This window comes from Centroberyx gerrardi, chromosome 2 (assembly GCF_048128805.1).
Source record: "Centroberyx gerrardi isolate f3 chromosome 2, fCenGer3.hap1.cur.20231027, whole genome shotgun sequence".
Lineage (NCBI taxonomy): Eukaryota > Metazoa > Chordata > Actinopteri > Beryciformes > Berycidae > Centroberyx > Centroberyx gerrardi.
The window spans coordinates 16,050,069-16,069,671 of record NC_135998.1 but is presented as its reverse complement, the minus strand read 5'-3'; the positions used below and the strand labels follow the sequence as shown (position 1 = coordinate 16,069,671).

Below are 19,603 nucleotides of genomic sequence, written 5' to 3'. Positions count from 1 at the left end.
CACTTTCGCGTATTCAACAGGTGGGGAGTGATGGGTGTGTTGATAACAGCTACTGTATGTGTGTGTGTGTGTGTGTGTGTGTGTGTGTGTGGAACAAAGATGCACAAACAACGAGGAGATAGCTGGGTTATGTGTTATACTTTATTACTTAAAGGCATGGACTGTTTTCAACCACAAAGGCAGTAGTATACAGGGAAATGTCAGGTTTGTATCTGGCTCACGACACTGACACATTAGCCCCAAGCTCTAAGACAAAGTCTACTCCAATTTTGAGGGCACAGTTAAGTTATCATTGATTGAAAAATCCTAGTGTACATATTTGACCACTTGTAGCACAGAATACACAGGAGTTATAGCACCACACCAAATAAACAGAGATCACGAGTAGCCTATCCTACAACTAACTGCCAGTTGAGATGTCCCCTAACCTCAAAAACGAAAAACTAGCCTGTAAGAAGCATCATGTTAAACATATCTTATGAAAATAAATGTTGACATTTTTCTTAGAGGTATGACATACAGTTTATAAATAGAATAGCATTTGGATTATTTGGATAAAGACTTATATGGATACATTTTTTATACATTTGCATACTACTATTAAAAAAATGATTCATGATGGATTTAAGAATGGCCATTTAGGCAAACACTGACAACTGCAGGAAAAAAACACAACCAGTCAACATCAGAAGTATGGCTTCAACATTTTAACTGCAACAACTACCTAAACAGGTACGTGGAAAGTAATTTGAACAGCTGTGGTTTTCAGTCATGCATCACCATGACCCAAGAGTGTGCAGGTTTCCTTTCCAACCAAACACTACAGCAGCTGGTTTCACTGGTTAGTTTCTCCTCTCTGGTTGAAGTTGTGCTAATCAGTGAAACCAGCTGCTGTAGTGTTTGGTTGGAATGAAAACCTGCACACTCTTGGTACTCCATGGTACATGGTTGTCTACCCCAGCGTTACATTGTGTTTACTGTACTGAATCTGTTTTTACATCAGAATCTGCTGACTAAACAAACCATTGGACTCTAAATAGGCACCATCATAAGAATTCAAGATCGAATAGTTCTGTCTTAAAATGACTAATGGAAAATAAGCTAATACACTGGTGTATACTAAAGCACTAGAAAAAAGTAAAATATAAGAGGCTCAACCACCCATTGCCATTACTGTTTATGTACAACATTGCACTTCGGAAATTTTGTATAAATTCAACTATTTCGTCTTTCTGAGATAATGAATAGTAACAGATTGTCTCCTTCACCTTGAAAGACAAATCTTCATTCTCTATAACCATGATACAAAACAAACTGAAAAATAAATAAAGCTTTCGATTGACCCATAATTTTGCAAGATATATTTTCTGTAAACTTTTTTCCCCCACAAGAAATGTAGCATGAATGCTTGGTTGCACTTAATAAAACTGGCAAACAAACAATGGTGGTAACACTGATAAAGTTAAAATTAGCAACATCACAATGACACATTGTACTTTGGGTTTTAGTTAGTTGTTGTTTTCTTTGGTTGTCACAGTGACAAGTTGCTTGGCGGCTTTGGCAATGTCATAGGCGCACTGGATGACCTGCTGAGTGACCAGCTGCATGTCCGCGGGGCAGGGGTTGTGGGGCGTGGCCTTCTGGCACTCCACATGGAGCCGGCTGGCACTTGAAGTGAGCAGGAGCAGAGACGCTCGCACAGTCTCCGAGGACGGCCTCTGCGACGGGAGGAGGAACCGTAAGAGGAAGGGATTGACATGAAAAAGTCCATAAATAAAACCCCTTGCACTATGGTGTCTGTAGGCCCATGGGCACTATGTGTGTGTGTGTGTGTGTGTGTGTGTGTGTGTGTGTGTGTGTGTGTGTGTGTGTGTGTGTGTGTAAACAAAAAAAACTGAGTAATCCAATAAATGGAGTCATTTTAGATTCCCTTTGGCTGTTTACCAAACAAACAACAAATCCCTTAAGTACACAAGGGAGGGGCCCCAGGCTGTTGTTAGGAGTCAACTTACCTTGGGAAAAAGGGTGGCCATCTCCCTCACAGCGACGTGGATCCTCTCTGAGCATGGTAGAAAGCTGTGGGAGGGGCAACAAGAGGCTTAATGGGAGAGCAACGGCTCGTCTGCGGCTTATACTACAATTACACTCCAGACCAACAACTTTTCTACCTAAGATTTGTTAGAAATATCAATGTTAGACAGTTAGCTACCACAAATATACATTCCTCTTCAACCTCAAAAAGAGCAGCCCAAGAGCAATATTCCTTGTATTGTTATTCTATTGTAGTAAATACCACTTATGCTTATATTGCATATCTTACTCACATATGAATAACAATAAATTCTGCTTTACTCAATAACAGACTTTTTTTTTTTTTAATCAGACAATTAATACATAGGCCCACCTTATTTCTTGTTTTCATGCAGTAAAACTGTTAAATCCATCACCACAGCTACAGTATACAAACCTGATACAAACCTAACTGCAAACATTACTGTATACACAACTTCAGCATTTGCAAGTGATGCCATCTAACTGGTCACTGGTATCATCAAGTAGGATACTGCATTTGCAATGTTTTCCTTATTGCATATCTATTCTAATTAATTAAATAACTAAGCATATAATTGGCATGGGTGGGACCTTTCAGGAGAACTCTGAGATAACCAGCTTAGGGTGAAATGTGGCACACAAGTGCAAAAGCTGAGCAAATACCACAATGGGTTAGTGAAAAGGCGGGGCTATCAAGGCTTCAAAGTAAAAATGGATGAATACATCAGGGATCATGACTGACATGTTACTCCTGCCTGGAAGAAAGCTGGACAATTCCTAAACAATAAAAAAATAATAATTTGAGCCTATAGAGGAAGAGTAGGATGATTCTACGGACAAGCGGGAAGACCAACAGCAGAGTATTTTAGTGTAAAAGGCAAAAGAAAAAATGCAAAATATTCTGCAGCACACATGATATAAAACCAATACAAAAACCAAACGAGGAAAATTCAGTGGCTTAACTTATTCTCTGTGTATTTGGCAGGTCATAGAGGAATGTGTGATCATGTGGTCTGTGTTTCCTGCTCTGGGAGACAGGGGCAGGGGACAAACTACCAGGATCTAGAACAGTGGGTCTCAGTCCTGGTCCTCGGGACCCACAGTACTGCTGTTTTCTATACCACCATGTACTTAATTGCGATCACCTTGCATCCCAGGTGTAAATCAGTCCCTGATTAGATGGCTAGAATAAAAACCAGCACGGTTGTGGGTCTTGAGGACTAGGATTGACAATCACTGATCTACAGGGAGCCAGGAGGGAGGAGGGAGCCCCATCAGCCCTCCTTCTCAGGGCCGGGCAGAGTGACAGAAACACAGCCCTGGTTCCCACTGTCAGATCGAGGCACCAGACCTGGAAGACGCTGTCAACCAACCTCACAGCATGGAAGAAGGCCAAAGAGGAAGCCGTAACCAGAGCTACCACATGACATAAGTGAAGTCAGAAAGATGAGGGCGAGAGGAGGAAGGGGGGGCGGAGTAGGAACACAGAAAGTATGAATACATACTACCGAGAACAGAAGGATGGGAAAAAGGTAGGATGCAATCACGCAAATGAGACAAGGTTTAATAATAAAATACCTTTCGTGTTTGTTCTCCTGGGCAGCTCTCAGAAGCTCCTGTATGTTCTTGGTGATCTGCTCTGTCTTACAGATGACGTCCTCAGTGCATGGCAGGGTGGCATCTGCCTCTCCCTCCTCCTCTGGCTCCGCTGTTTCAGAGGCTGAACTGGGGCTGCACAATATAGCGACAAAAAATGTCATGCTGCTTTTTTGCGGAATGTTGCAATATGAACTGCAATGCAATGCGTGAGGTCGAGAACAAAAACAATGGAGGAACAGTTATCACCACAAAGGAGTGAAATGTGGCATAGAAATTCAGGACCAGGCACTCGTGTGGGTTTGCAAAAGGGGAAAGAAGCTGTGGCTGGAAAATGCAGCAGTCAGTAAGGCTAGGCATCAGCATTCTGTGCTTTTTAGGTACCAACCAAATCACATCAATACTAGAAAACCCCACAAAATGGTAAGATGTTTGGTACCAACTTTTAATCATTTAATATTCTAAGAAAATATACTGTAACATTAGACAAATCCATCCATTTTTATAGCTGCTCATCTCTCAGGCAATAGCCAATGTAAACAAGCATTACTTGTGAATGGCAAAGGAACAACCTGAGGTAGATAACATATGCAAGGCTGTTGGCTACAGGCCACACATGACTAACAACACTGGTTCAATCTGCAAAGTGAGATGTGGTCAAACTACAGCAAAGGCAAACTGCAACCAATGCGACAACACATTGACAGAGTCTGACTTAACCACAGGCTGCAATGGACACAAGACAGACTTTGTCAGACATGTGCTATTATATGTAACACACAAATATGTTGATGTGCTCTTAACATTCTTGCTACTGGTAGCTCACTTCAGACAAAGATGCCAAGTCATACTGCCTGCCTAGAATGTAATGTTAGCTTTGTGTTGAGCAGCCAGACCATTCACCGCACTAACCCAGCTAGCTACCTAGCTAGTGTGACAACTATTCTAATTCAACCCACGGTCTCTCTCTGAACTTCTGCCAAAACTAATATTAGTCTATCCTCCTCCACTCTTTCTGTGTGATCCATTTTACCTTGAAGGTTTCTGCTGTGACAACATCAACATCCCTAGCCCCAGAAATAGCCTGATGGTGGGAGACAGGAGCAGCCTTAAAATTGGTTTGACTTTCACCGTATCTTCCCAAGCATTCCTTGCTTAATCTCTTTACTCCCTCTTAACAGCAGTTTGATTCAGTAGATGGTATACATATATTTTATAACTTCCATATTAATGAAGTAATTTTACAGAGATGGTAACTATATAAAATTAAAATTTCCAAGGAAAGATTTTACATATATTAATTTGCAGAAGCAAATAGTTGGGTTTATGAAAAAGTGTTGTTTGCTATCAGTAATGATAATTTCCAAACATTGCCCAACCCTCACAGTCAACATTGTGACTCCAATGTTTTTTTCCCCAAATATCTGGTCAGACTGGGGGCAGGGGGACAGGCTCTAGAATATAAATCTATAGTGGCTGTGATGAAACCACAGTGATTCACAGTGAATGTCATGCTACATGGGTGGATACATGAGTCAATGTATGAAAAGTTCTTACCCAGTCTCCTCCAGTTCTGAGTGGTTGGGTGTAGTGTCATAGTCGTTCTCCAGCATGCTACTCTGTCCTTCCAGACTACAGCCCTGTGATGGGGGGGGTGGTAGCAAAATAATGAGATCAGAGGACTATCTTCAATCAAATTATACATATGAGTAGCACAACCCAGAGTAACTGATGGAGCAGACTGAATCAGAATCATGCATTTCTGGAAAAAAACAAAACAAAAAGAAAAAACATGTTCACACGATCAGACATTTGGTTTCAAAGCAGATGGGGAAAAGGGTGGAAATTTGAAACCAGATGCTTGTGGTATAATGCAGTATGCACAGCAGTGGATGCTGTTAGTAGATCTGAAGAAATCCCGATGTCAAATGTGGATACTTTACCAGTGGCTATGACTAATAATCACAATGTGATGATCCTTATTCTATATTCAATGGATATAGATTTGATGGATTCGGCCTTCTTGTTTGATCATTCAAACAGGTTTGTCAACTGCAGAAGTCCATAATCAGTTCCCATGTTTACTTCAGCCTAAAGAGTTCTGGTGTAGGGGGCTCAACCGGTAGAGCGCGTTCCATTAAGAACATAAAAGGTAAGAGGTTTCCCTCGTTTAATCGCATGTCATCCCCTCTCTCTGCCCTGTCTTTCCTGTCTCTCTCCACTGTGACTATCCAAATAAAGCAGAAATGCAAAAAAAAAAAGAAAAAAAGAGTTCTGGTTTAGAGTTCAGGTCACTGAACTGCAGCAGAGGCACTGTGGTGCATGCAGGCAGGCAGGCTATGCGGAGAGGCAGTAGAGGAGCAGTTTAAAGATACAGGTAAGGAGGGAGAAGAGTAAGACGACAAGCAAGGGGACGGTGTTCTCCGTCCCCTGGGGCTGCCTCTGAACTGAGGGGAACTTCAGTACTTAACCCTTCGAGATCTCTCATCCCACGACCAGGACAGGGAAGAGGGGAAGGTAGGGAGGGAGGAAGCGGCCGTCCCCAAAGGACCCCTCCCAATCTAGAAAGGGGTCAAACCAAGTTGAGCATACTCGATTGAGATGGAATGAATGAATGAATAAATGAAAAACATCAGCCCCAAGCCAGCCTCATATACTAGAGGCATCATCGTGTCTTATTGTTAGGACAGTCCAGCAGAACCACTGTTGCCTCTGTGCTTACATTGGTTGGGAAGGGTTGTAAAATGAGTCCATCCTCATGGCGAGGTGTTTCGCCTCTGTGGGGGTACTGCCGCAAGCTAGAGCCCGTCTCATACATAGACATGGGGCGGCCTCCGTGGGCTGGGTGTCGACCAGAGGGCTCCTGGAGGTGCTGTGGTCCACTGGGGGCCTGCCATCGCAGTGTAGTGTTTTCAGTCTGCAGGGAGTTGAGCTGAAGAGAACAACAGATCATTCACTTCAACTCTAGCTGGGGGATGATCTCCTTACAAAAGCCTAGGCCAGACACCAGACATTAATGATATGAATGAGTAGAATACAGCTGAGCCTCCAGGAGGAAAGTAATTGCTCTATTACTACTGCATCTTCACTTCTATGTTATTTTCACTTCCTCTTCTTCTAAGTATAGAAATGGTTTGGTCTCAAGACAAGTCTCCACCATATTTCTAACAAGAAAACCACTTGAAGGTTCCTTACTTTGGCAAACATAATACAAACAGTATGTGTTGATAAAATCAACAAGCTTTGAAGCATGATCTGTTGAGAAACTGTCACGTAAGAGGTTTCCCTTGTTTATGAAAACAGCATGGGAAAAGTGAGGAGGGCAAGGAGCAACATGAGCTGTTCTGCTTTCTGTTTGTCCCACATTTAGAGTCCCTACTACCATCTGAATCAGCATGCAGAGTCATCAAATTAACATTTGGGGAAATAAGATAAAGAAAAAAGCTTTGGCTTCCAATACATTATGAATTGGTGTTTTTAGATGCCCAGTCAGCAATCTTGATTTCCATTTAAGGTCTTCAATTACCATGGTTCATGGCTCATCTCTCATCTCTCATTGATACCACTGTAGTTCTATTTGTGAAACATATGTATGTGTATAACATATTTGTAACATATGTGTGTGTATAACATATTTAAATCCTAGGCTTTAGTCCTCTCCACACAGATGAGGAAGCAATTCCAAGTTTTAGAGAACTCTGACAAAAGCTTAAGAAGTTGGTACGTTGCAACCCTAAAAGACAAGGAACAGATTCAGGCATTGAGGGCACAGAGAGGTCAAAACTTTCAGGCAAGTTAAAGCTGTGGTGCATACAATTTGGTTTGTTGCCTTGGTTAATATGGCCCTTGACAATATAGGAGATACCTATATCAAAAGAAGACAAGTTAGAGAGGCTAGGTAGCTGATATGTTATAAAATGGCTTGGACTCCCGCAGTGTCTTAGCAATGTAGCTCTGTATGGGAAAGGGATCTTTGAACTACCTATATCTAGGGTGACCATATTTTTTAAATCTTAAACCGGGACCCTCAGTGTTGAGCACATGTGTACATGCACATGCTTGGCCATGCACATGCGCATGTACAGTATAAAGTACATTGATCACCCCTTCTTTTAGAGGCATCCGCCACGATGGAGATGAAATTCACTTCCATTGTTTCAGCCTTGAAGAGATCCATAGCACACGGCCCTATTACATTGGTAATCAAAGCCTCCGACTTGGGTCGGGCACAGGTGAACCGCTCATCAAACCGGCTGTGCAGTCCAAGGAGCAAAAGCTCAAGTTGTGTTGTACCACATGATACACAAAAGTGCCTTCTTGAGCGGCTCTTTTAAGCTCGCTTTCACCTGGACTTGCCGTGCTGAAGAAGCTAGTAACAGTGCTACTTCCTGCCTCAAACCCTCTATTATGCTTCATCCTTTTAAGGTGGTTGGTAATGTCCAATTTTCACCGTGCTAAACAGAAAAAGCAGACTTGTGGTGACTACAAAAAAACCTTGCTTGGGTTTTGAGGCACAGTGCAAAGGAATAGGTAAGCTAGGTGCAGCTCCCGATTAAAAACTCACTCTTTTTATGTCTCAACAGCTAACAGTTGTTGAGGATGACAGTGGGGTGCGCGCCGAGGCACTTCACGGTAATTTTAATCCTTTATGGAACGACATCTGGCGATTCCTGCAAATACCAATTTGCGCATCTGGCATCTCGACTGCATGGGCCATATGATGTTAAAAGGGAAGTGGCGTTGTGTGACACATTCACACAGGCACATCCTTGGATTACCACGGTCCCCTAGTAAATAATTTTGTTGTCCAGATGACTGACTCAAATTACCGTGTGCATGGGCAAAATCAAATTACTGTCCTCCCGTGGTAATACTAATGCTGTCCGGAGAGGGCTAAAAGGGTTTATTTTCCCTGAAAGTTTCAGTGTGAGGATGCAAATACCATGAGCAAAGAACAAAGCAAACCTGTGTCATGGCTCTTCAAATATTGAAATATACTCTTACATCTAATTACAGTGATAGAAATCAAATTGCGAGTGCTCTGTACAGTGCAGAGAGGGAGAGGAGGGTTCAAAACACATTCCTGGTGTCTGTGAACATAGAGGTAGAAACAATCTGCACAGTCCCCACTTTGCTTAATCATGACATGTGAATTAGCCAACCTTGCTCTGCATCATGCGCAGCTCTTCACTCAGGTGACAGTTGACTTTGAGAAGCTGTTGTATTTTGGCCTCCGAAGCAGTAAGGGCGCTCTTCACCTCCATAAATTCCTGCACTGTGATAGGTCCATCGGAGAGGTCAGATGACTCAGAGCTCTGCAGCAGGAGAGGTTAGATGGGATAGGATTGAATTTAACAGTTCAAAAAGTAGGGCAAGATGTTTTATAAGTATCATAATACCCAGCTGTGGGGACCAACAAACATTAACCTTGGTCCTTCCATCATTGCAATTGTCCCCACAGGTGGCCTCCTGCACTGGGTCTTCATCTGATGCCACACTGTCGTAATCTGGCTGGTCATTGTCCTGGCTCTCACTGCCGTGGCGACTGTCTATTCCCTTCAGGATCAGCTCCACACTCTCTGAAGGCAGACGACCAGGTCAAGGTATTAGGGATCAAACATGTCCTGCTGGCTACAGACAGTTGTCTAACTCAAATGGCTTAACCAAATTCAAATGACTAAAGGTCACATTTGTAGGGCTGCAACTAACGATTATTTTCATTGTCGATTAATCTGTCGATTATTTTCTCGATTAATCGATTAGTTGTTTGGTCTATAAAATGTCAGAAAATGGTGAAAAATGTCGCTCAGTGTCTCCCAAAGCCCAAGATGATGTCCTCAAATGTCTTGTTTTGTCCACAACCCAAAGATATTCAGTTTACTGTCATAGAGGAGTAAAGAAACCAGAAAATATTCACATTTAAGAAGCTGGAATCAGAGAATTTTGACTTATTTTTCTTAAAAAATTACTCAAACCGATTAATTGATTATCAAAATAGTTGGCAATTAATTTAATAGTTGACAACTAATCGATTAATCGTTGCAGCTCTACACATTTGTGTGATTGATGACAGCATGTTTATATTTTATGAATATTTTTGTATCCATTTTCAATACATAAATGACATTTTCAAAAGCACCTCTCAAAATCTCAATCACATTAAAAAACATTAACTGATAATGCCAATCAAATAGTCACAACACCCATAGCCTTCTCTGTTTACTGCTACTGTCATTTATAGTTAGACTGATATTGTCTGATGACCACTCAAGTGTTGCAAACTGATGTGAAAAAACTGATGTGCATAATTAAAATGAAGTACATGATAATATAGCGCTCCAACAATCTAACTAGCACTGGCCACGAACTGGAAGCCCACTTATTCAAAACAAGACCTTCATTAGGGTAAAATATCAGTTTACACGATGCATGTGTAATTAAGTATTGTATTATTTGGAATAGTGCCGGAATATCTGCATGGTTAAATATATTCTGTATCAAATATTGAATTTGCTTGAGTGGCTCCAATTAGTTATTACATTCTCAAAAACCAATCCATTTTTACAGATAGTTTCAGTAGTTGCAGAATGCACAATAGCAGGACTTGTACTTCTTTAGTGCCCCTAACAATTGCTCTGAGCTCTGAGTATGCAAAAGTAAGAACAGCAGACACTCATTCAACCTTTGAAGAGGAGGAAAGGTGGGAGACAATTTTCTTAAATCACGCATCAAGAAATCAGAGGGATGTTAATTATGTTAAGAAAATATGATGATTTTGTCCTGCATAAGGTTGAAAATGACGTAGATGGATGATGGATTTTAGATATTACTATTAATAAGTCTAAGTCTACATGTGTCTATTCTTGTATGATTTGTGTTGTTACCCTTTATATTATTTGTTGTTTAATGTTGTCTGTCCGTTATGTCCCTCAATGTTGAACATTTGTATGTCTGAGTTGTTATCTTATCCACTCCCTCCACTCCCCCCCACCCAAGAGGCTAATAGCTTCTTGCCAGGCTGTCTTAAGTGACCTGCCTGGTAAAATAAAGGTAAAATAAAAAATGTCACATTTTAGTTTTTTGATTAAATATGTGACAAGGTTCAAGACTGCAACTTGCAGATTGTTATGGTAGGAGATTTCAATACAGCACTGGACCGAGTTAGAGACCGCACTGTGAATCAGCTGTCAGAGAATATGTTTTTTATTTTAAAAACAAAGCAATTTATCTCTATCAACTTTCATACCGCCAACCTGTATATTGTGTGGGATGCATTTAAATTTGCTTTTCGAGGTCATGCCAGTACGTACTCCTCTTGGAGACATAAACAAATGAAGGGATAAGTGCCTCCTCCCAGCAGGATAGCATCAATTAAATTTTTAGGGTTGGTACCATCTGTCATGTAAGGGCCCAGTGTTGTAATTGCTCTGCGTGTGAGAGTTTCTTTTAATTATTTTCAGAAATGTGGTATTAATTAAACCACCTTTGGTTAAGTATGAGGCACATGATTAGTATCTGGAAACCTAGTACATTAGAAAGGAAATTTAAAATCTGTTTTAAATATTTAAATACTGAAATACATGTTAAATTATGTTGTACCTTTTGGACTTTCACAGGAATTACCCCATTGCCGACGTTTGGCATCCGTTAGAATATCGATGACAAGGGTGGCAAATTCATGAGCGTTGAACCTTGCTAACTTTTGACGACCCTGAGAAAACAAATATCCAAGATAGAAAGGAGAAAATATGGCAACACTGTTTTAAATTTAAAACTGATCCAAGCGACACTGTACATTAAATCTAATATCCACACAACCAATTAATGTAAAGAGGAGACAAAACTGGTGCAATCACTTGCCTGGTTTCTGGTGGAAGAGTACTCAGGGTTGACAGGCAAGAAAGGCACAACCGTGGTGTCCGTTACGAGTGTGCTGTGGTTCTGAGTAACCAGCCACACTGAAACAACACCAAACCAGGAATGACAGAATTAAATATATTAAATATTCATTAGAGCTCTTACACAGCATAACTGATGTGACAGATGCCATAGGCACACACCAAGTTATAAATATTTTCACAATTCCTGAAGGCTCACCTGCATCCGTTTCTCTCCTGTCAACTTCATCGTAAACGTCCATGGCAAGTTCTTCAAACTGATGGTTACTTAGCTAAAATAAAACAAAACAAAGCAGAATCTCTGGTTCACTTGCAGAACAATTGAATAGCAGCAACACACCCATGTTTTGGATATTACAGGAAAAAGATGAAATACAAAGATTTCTTACAGACTGGAGTTTCTTCTTTGCAGCTTTTGCAAACTCTGACAAATCCAGACTGCTTTGAACAAGAGATTGATATTACATGTCTTGCAGCCAACACAATTCCACACAAACAAGCAGACACATATCAAAAATAACAAACATACTTACTTATTTCTTATCCATCAAAATAATGCAGCATAGGAAAAATCAGATTGTAATTATATTGTAACATATCTATTACACTGGCATCCAAATACAGAGCAGAGGTAAACCACAAAGCATTAGCCAGGAGCTGATTTCTGAGCTAATAATATCACTCAGTATCATTTTCTATGTGTTGCAAGATCTCCTTTTCTGTATTTACTGGGAATGAAATAACTCTGTGGAAGAATCCTTACTATGTTGGAGAGCACAGCTCTTACCTGTCTGCCATTTGTGGAATGATGAAGTGTTGCCCATTTCTATGATCTAGAACACAAACACAGCATATGATAGAAGACTTGACAAAAACCAGCAGTTCTCATTTGCCATGCATGCTTTATCTCCCTACTTACCTGGCCTTCTACCACAAAGATAAAATGTTAAGCGGTCAGTGAGTTCATACTGGATCTCCACTAGCCTGTCTGCCAGCTCCTGATGCCCAGCTTGTCTGCAGAGATTAGGAATAAAAGGTCAGAAATTCAGAAATATGTCCATGGCTACATTACAGTGGTTAACATGCAAATACCAAACACTTAATTGTTAATTTCAGCACAGAAGAACATAACTACATCAGGACGTTTCAGAAATAAAAAAAGTAGGCAAAAAATGTCAGTTACATAGCCTAACCTTGGGTCATTGCAGCAGCAAATAGTATTATCATTCATCTAACATAAACCCCCTGTCCCATCACAATCCCTAAAAACTTAAAACTCCTAAACCCCCCACCGCCATTTTGAGTGACACTCAATTAGAGGAAGTCCCAAAATTCACAACCAGTTGGAAATCCCCGCCGATCACACCATCGGCGGGTGAATTTTGGGACTTCCCACAGCCCGTCTCTGAGACACAGAGCGAGTAGACAGACATGATGCCGTCTCATAGCATGTATTAGTGAGGATCAATATATGGAGATAAGGTTAAAAAAGTGTTCCTTTAATTCCCCAGATGTATCAGGATGTGGGCTGATCTGCTGAGGGGGGAAAGGGTGGTGGAGCTGTAAACTCCCTGATCATTTCCATACAAGTCAGGCGTCACTCATCTAGCATTTCACATATTGGGTGAAGTTCGGAGAGGGAGGTGTGGCTGCAGTCACCACAGACCGCAACAAACGTGCTGCTATGTTGTGTCTGTAATCCAACGACAACTGAGTGGATGACGTGACGCAGTGCGCAGGCATCTGCTGAGGGTGAAATGTCAACAATGACTGCGAAAGCGTGTGTGAACTCCTGTGGCAGGTCATTTGGCTGCAAGTCCACAGACAGCAGTCCAATATCTGGACTACAGATACTCGTATCAACTGGAAACCCTCCAGTGCAATGACAGAGTGCAGGGTATTTCAGGTCAGGTTGTTTGGTTTTCTGGGTCTGGGTTTCAGGAATTGATACATATAAATTACATCATGAATCCATCCGCCATAATTATGAAAACTACAACTGTTGGGGGATGGCTCTCTGTTGGCTCCATGCCCCCCCCCCCCTTTAATAGCAGAATTTATAAACAGTAACTTGACACTTTTTAGATGTGTAAAACTGCCCAACACACAGAAAGTTAACACGAGTGCAGTGCAAAGACTGGCATATTGCCCCTATTCTCCAGTGGATTCCACTAACCGCTCTCACTGTATGTAAGGACAAGTAATGCATAACCCATGATATACTGAAATGAAGTCACTAGCCTAGTAAGTAGTTGCCTATATAATATATTATATATTATTATCAGTCTATGTCTGTCTGTGACCCTGTGTGCACATGCTTAAATCCCCCCTGCATGAAATTGACTTTTCAGTGATGTTCGGAACATTTTGGGGCATATACCATTTGCTGTGGGTGTTTGTCATATGGGCACGGCCAACAGTGAGCTGGGTTGTGGCAATTAAGGTGATGCACAGTGCAGTGAAGTCATGGCAACCAAAACAATGGCAGAAAGCAGTAAGAAATGAAAGAACAGCAAACTGTACAACAAACGGAGTTCTTAGTGATCATCTTCATAAACATCCTCTCAAAAAACTTTATGCCACAAATAATGAGAAGAACCAGTACTAAATGGAAAACAATGGGCATGTTTTACCTCGCATAATCGATGGGGGTCTTTCCACCGGAGTCCAGGGCCCCAGGGTCGGCTCCATAAACCGCCAGCAGCTCTGCTTGGAACATTTGGCCTGCTTTTGCTGCTATGTGCAATGGGGTGTTTCCTTTCTCCTGTGGTCCAAAAACCCCCAACACAATTCCACATCAGCATTATGTAAACTTCAACCTAACTAATTCTGAGACCTCAAGCTCATCCACCTTTGTTTTTGCTTATCCAACTTACTGGATGGAAGAAGTTGGCCTGTGCTCCCAAGGATAACAGTCTTAGGCAGGTCTCCAGGTTCCCAGTCCGAACACTGGAGTGGAGTTGCTGGAAACCAGAAGTAGTTTGTTTTAATTTTTGACTATTAAGTACACCAATTGCAATGGTCAGAAATGCACCAATGATACTGTTAGTGAGACTGTACTCTCATTTACCCAGGCAAGCTGCCTGAAAACATTCTTATTTACAGTATAGCAGCAGCTTGGATGAATAGTTGCATGGGGAATGAAGGTTACACACATTCACACACTCAGATTTGGGAACTACGCAGGATTACCACAGTCTTATATCATTGGCCACTGAGCCACTGGAGCAGTTGGGAGTCCAGTGTTTAGCTCAAAGGCACTTTGACAGCAGTTGTTGAGGGAGTGGAGTGTTACTCATCCACTACCTCGCCCAGATTTTCCTAGTCCTGTGATTACAGCTGGTGAAGTTAAAGTCATAAGCCTACTTCTCTAATCTTTGTTGGGTTTATTTCTGCCCCTGATAAATGATTTGAAATGTACTGACAAATGAACACAAAAACATTAAGGGAGCAATCACCCACCTTGCTGAGGTCCTTTGTGGTGACATTGTCATCCTCGCGACAGGGCATCCGATGGACAAACGCCAACATCTGATATTTGGCCTTGATGAACTCAGTCTTGTTGGGACTGGAAATAACAAAGATGCTCAGAAACTAAAACCATGAAGACTGAACAAGTCAGCTGTGTCTTGGCAAGTAATGTAATAATCGTAATAAAAGTTTTCTATACCAACTTCTAACAAAGGGAAATAAGCGACACTTAATTAAATTGTTACTGGGGGGCTTAAGAGTTTCATATGGTCTAGTGGCCTAAAACTTTTGGTTTGACCTAATGTGGGAAGCACTGAATTCAATACAGTCTATTCAAAACGTGAACAACTCTCTCTCTCTCTCTCAAAGCCAGAGAACTTTGGCTTGAAGCTAGGAGGTCACTGACATGTAAAATCTGAACCTGCTCCATTTTATAGACCCAAATGTTTGACTTTTTACACCCAATTTTATCCTCATTTTCTTGCTTTCAGTGAGACTTGTTCATGTTCACAAATGAGACTGGCCTAGACACTAGGAATATTATTAAATTATAAAGGAACAGTTCACCCCAAAATGAAGATACTTTCATTATCTACTCACCCCCGCTTCAGAATAAAACAACCATTGAATTTCACAGCTCATGCACCATAACTCAAACGTATCCTAACAAAAAGCATGGATGGTCACACACAGCTTACAGCGCTCTGCCGGAAAGCTCAGATCGCTTGCTGTGTTAGTGTGCACCACCCTTATGTATTGGTGGAGCAAAGTGTGGTAGCATGCACACAAAAAGGCGCACCACCGGTCACAGTTTCAATAAAAAAGAAGTTAATTAATAATTAATAATTAAGATAATGGGAGTAAATGTAGGGTTTTTTTCGACTCACAGTGCACTAGTTGTTATATAAAACACTTGGATTTTACTGCACAAGCTGTTAAGAGCACATTCCGTCATCAGGTGGTAAAATAGATTGCTAGTGTTTCTGCCCCTGGCAATGAAAGTTGTGTGACAAAGCTTGCAGATGATAGTTTACTGCTGAATGTTTGACTTTTGGAGGATTTCCCCTTTTATTTGACAACGTTTTCTTCATCTTTGTTCTGTTGGCTTTCACTTGATCGGAGATTAGGAGGTACGCTTTCACTTCCCTCAAGCTTCAAGTCTCTGCTTACATAAACAAAAGCACATGGGTGCTATTCATAAAGCAGTCCATGTTTTCCACAATTTTGCCACTAACGACAAACTGCTTGATGTCAAGTCTTTACAACGTAAATACGATCGCATGGCTACTGTCCAATCAAAGATTGTTCCCCTCCAGCCTTTCTGGCTCATCAGGTAGAAGTGGTATGGGCAAATCTAAAAAGATTTCTACTGATGTATTTTTCTACCGCCCACCACTAATTGGAACTCTAAACAACCAGGACCCGTTTACTTTAATTGTATGGGAGAAGGCCGAGATGGAACTCACCGTGTTGTTTGGCGGTCAGACAAACTTCAATGGAGTTTTCAACTGACACGGAGGTGAGTAGATAATGACAGATTTGTAATTTTGGGGTGAACTGTTGCTTTAAATTTAGCTTTAAGTCAAAGTATATGGCTATTCTTTACATGCCAATTGTGGCTACAGTATTTTCTGTCTGAAGCTTATCATGCTTTCAATAGACTGCCAATGTGACAAAGTCCATATCACAAAAGTCTATAGATTCCTCACTTTGCAGCAGTGATGGAAAACCTTCCGGATTTTACAGTTGGGCAGAACACACACACACACACACACACACATAGAGACACATGTAAACGCAGCTATTGATAATGCTTTACTTGCAAACCTGAAGGGACTTCTACAGCAAATCAGGCCGCATGATAGCAGCTGTAACAATAACACTACTCGCCCTGGACGGCCTTTTCTTCTTTTCGACATTCCTGCTGAATCAACTGAGCATTATGTGCTACGTGGCTTGAAAATTCATGAAATAGCCTCTTGTATCAAGTCAGCTGCTTCCCGAAGTAACTCTTCATCACTTAACATTCAACTATTTGCTTAACCATCTGCAGCATGACGGTTTAATCTCCATGCATTGTCAATGGCAATCTAGTGCACAAAAATCAATTGCTTGAGACTGCAGCCAGTGAAGGCGTCTCTGTAAAATTCAGTCATTCAGCCATCTAACACTGACGGATGAAGTTGACAAGTACAAGTTTTTCCATTGTACACGCCACACCTTGCAACACTGAAATAAATGAATGAATACATAAATAATTAAATAATATAGATTCAATTGAATGGCTACTCATGGATTAAATTATTTATTTGATGATGCATTTATTTATTTATGATGTTTCACAATGTCATTAATTATTTAGGCCTATATATTAACGTATTTATTAATCAATATATTTATTTAATCCAAATATTTCCTCCATTATTCAGGCCTACCTCAATATTATATTGTCTAATGATGGAAAATAGAATGGGTATATGTTTTACTAGTATGTTTTACTGCAGGTTCCATCATGAGTCAATCATGTGAATCAATAGGGCTTTTTAAAGCTTTCTACCACAGTCAAATCAAACATATACAGTTCAGCACTGACATATCAAAATCATAGTCACTTGCTCCACAGGTGAGAGGACAGCACTGCTGCCAATCATAAAAATACTCTATGCAACAGTCATACAATTCTAACCTTTGTAAATAAAAACAAAAATACACTTACTGAACTCTGTCTTGGGGATTAGCCTTGCGTTTCCCACTCATTGCAGAAGAAGGGTCCAGAAGGCTATGCTCCCATATGGAATTAGCTCCATTGCCATATAGTGTCTGCACCATCTAGAACATAAAACCACATCAGTCATTCTGAAGAAAATCCATTGAGATAAGTTGGTCCAGGTCACTTGATCAAGCTGTGTCTGATTGTGCAGCCACTGAATCATCTGCCTATATCACTGTGTTAGTGAACTGATATCACCCAATCATCACTGTGTTAGTGAACTGATATCACCCAATCACCACTGTGTTAGTGAACTGATATCACCCAATCATCACTGTGTTAGTGAACTGATATCACCCAATCATCACATGATGCTTATCTTGTTCATGCTCATCATTTTGATAAGTGGCACCTTTGGAGATTTGGTATATGTGGGGTGTGTCCCTTTCCTCTCACCTGCAGCTGGGAGGGCGGCCATGGCGTATGAGTCAGATGTCGGACTTGAGAGCTGTGTCGCCCCAGACCTCGATGGATGCTGCAGCACTCATCGCAGATCAACACACCCCTATTCACAGAGGCCCAGCGTGGCTCTGGAACATAGATGCGAACGCTACACCATCAATCTAACTGGATAATACTTTTACACAACCTCGAACTGATGATATTATAGCATGATTCTAGATGATGATACCAGCTTAAGAAGAAGACGACATCAACAACACATACTGAAGGTTATGTTTGTAACGTTATCTCTAATAATATCTTCAACACATCCAAAATCACAACCACAAATGCAACCAGGTGTGGGAACAACTGAAATAAAAACAACAATGCTGTGCTACAATGCTATCATCTCATTCATTGTCAGAATGAGGGTTAAATGGTTAAACTATTACCTATTATTAGCTAAATAAGCCATTTCAAGGGATGGGGGTTTCAGAACCATTGACTCAAGCTGATTAAGAATTGTATAAACCAGTTAGAGCTGACGATAGTTAACGTTTCCCAACATAGTTGTAAGTAAATCTTTCCACAAGAGGAAAATCTGTAATTATCTGACTAGCTTCTACAATTAGCCAACTAATTAGTTATCGGCAGTTGATAACTAACTTAACGTAAGTTGTAGTTAAGGTTAGCTCGTTAGCTAAGTAGCTAACGCTAGCCAGTTTGACATCATACCCAGAGCACTGCAATCAGCGCAGACCTCTCTGCTTCGCAATCGCTTTGACATCCCTTTAAATTGATAGAAATCCTTAAACTATCCAGTCACGACAAATATTTGTAAAATACGTTATCAACAAAACTAGACAAAGACTGGACAGGATGATCCGGCGCAGCGAATACTGTTAACGTTTCTAGCTGGCAAAGCAACTGTCTGCCCTCCCCTATGCTGTGTAACAAAGCAGGGTCCCATTCCAATATAGAGGCTCCCCTGCTTCCTTGTTTGCTTCCTTGCACGTTCGCTTCCTTCACTCGCCAATAAAGATTCAGGGCAATACCGGTATGTTATGTGGACAGTCCAGTTGGTTAGCGTGCCGTCCACCAGTGACAAATATATATATATATATTTTAAAAGTTAAAATCAAACTCAAACACAGGACATTACATTAGAAAATATAAATCAATATTTATGAAATTATTTGCTCAACAAATCTAGGCTACAGTTATTCTCAACTACAGTAGGCTACTGTGCAAAAGCCTTTATATTAATTATATTTAAAGCTATTTATCTCAGCAGTAAGTGTTTATTTGCAAAACACTATATATATAACATTAGAATACAAATATGCATTAATACAATAAAAAGTAGCAAGACTTTCTAGTGCTTTCCAAAACGTTATTGATATCTTGTGAGATTGCTAGAAGAACAGGTTCG

The 19,603-nt window shown here is 40.8% G+C and overlaps 1 protein-coding gene across 4 annotated transcripts; it reads right to left on the bottom strand.

Moving 5' to 3' along the window:
* Positions 1–127: 127 nt before the first annotated feature.
* On the bottom strand, positions 128–19,076 carry git2b (G protein-coupled receptor kinase interacting ArfGAP 2b). Of its 4 annotated transcripts, none has more exons than XM_071899537.2 (20): positions 18,907–19,076; positions 18,184–18,317; positions 17,734–17,846; positions 15,009–15,114; positions 14,423–14,509; positions 14,180–14,310; positions 12,466–12,560; positions 12,334–12,379; positions 11,936–11,987; positions 11,746–11,818; positions 11,509–11,606; positions 11,248–11,359; positions 9,076–9,227; positions 8,811–8,963; positions 6,371–6,580; positions 6,120–6,209; positions 5,206–5,288; positions 3,631–3,783; positions 2,013–2,076; positions 128–1,718 (listed from the first exon to the last, which is right to left on the bottom strand). In XM_071899537.2, the coding sequence occupies exons 1-20, from the start codon at positions 18,956–18,958 to the stop codon at positions 1,509–1,511; spliced, it is 2,214 nt and encodes a 737-aa protein (XP_071755638.1). In that variant the 5' UTR covers positions 18,959–19,076; the 3' UTR covers positions 128–1,508. The 4 variants fall into 4 exon arrangements, with proteins under 4 accessions (XP_071755638.1, XP_071755639.1, XP_071755640.1 ...); XM_071899538.2 differs by having other exon boundaries at positions 11,936–11,984; XM_071899539.2 differs by lacking the exon at positions 6,120–6,209.
* Positions 19,077–19,603: the final 527 nt, after the last annotated feature.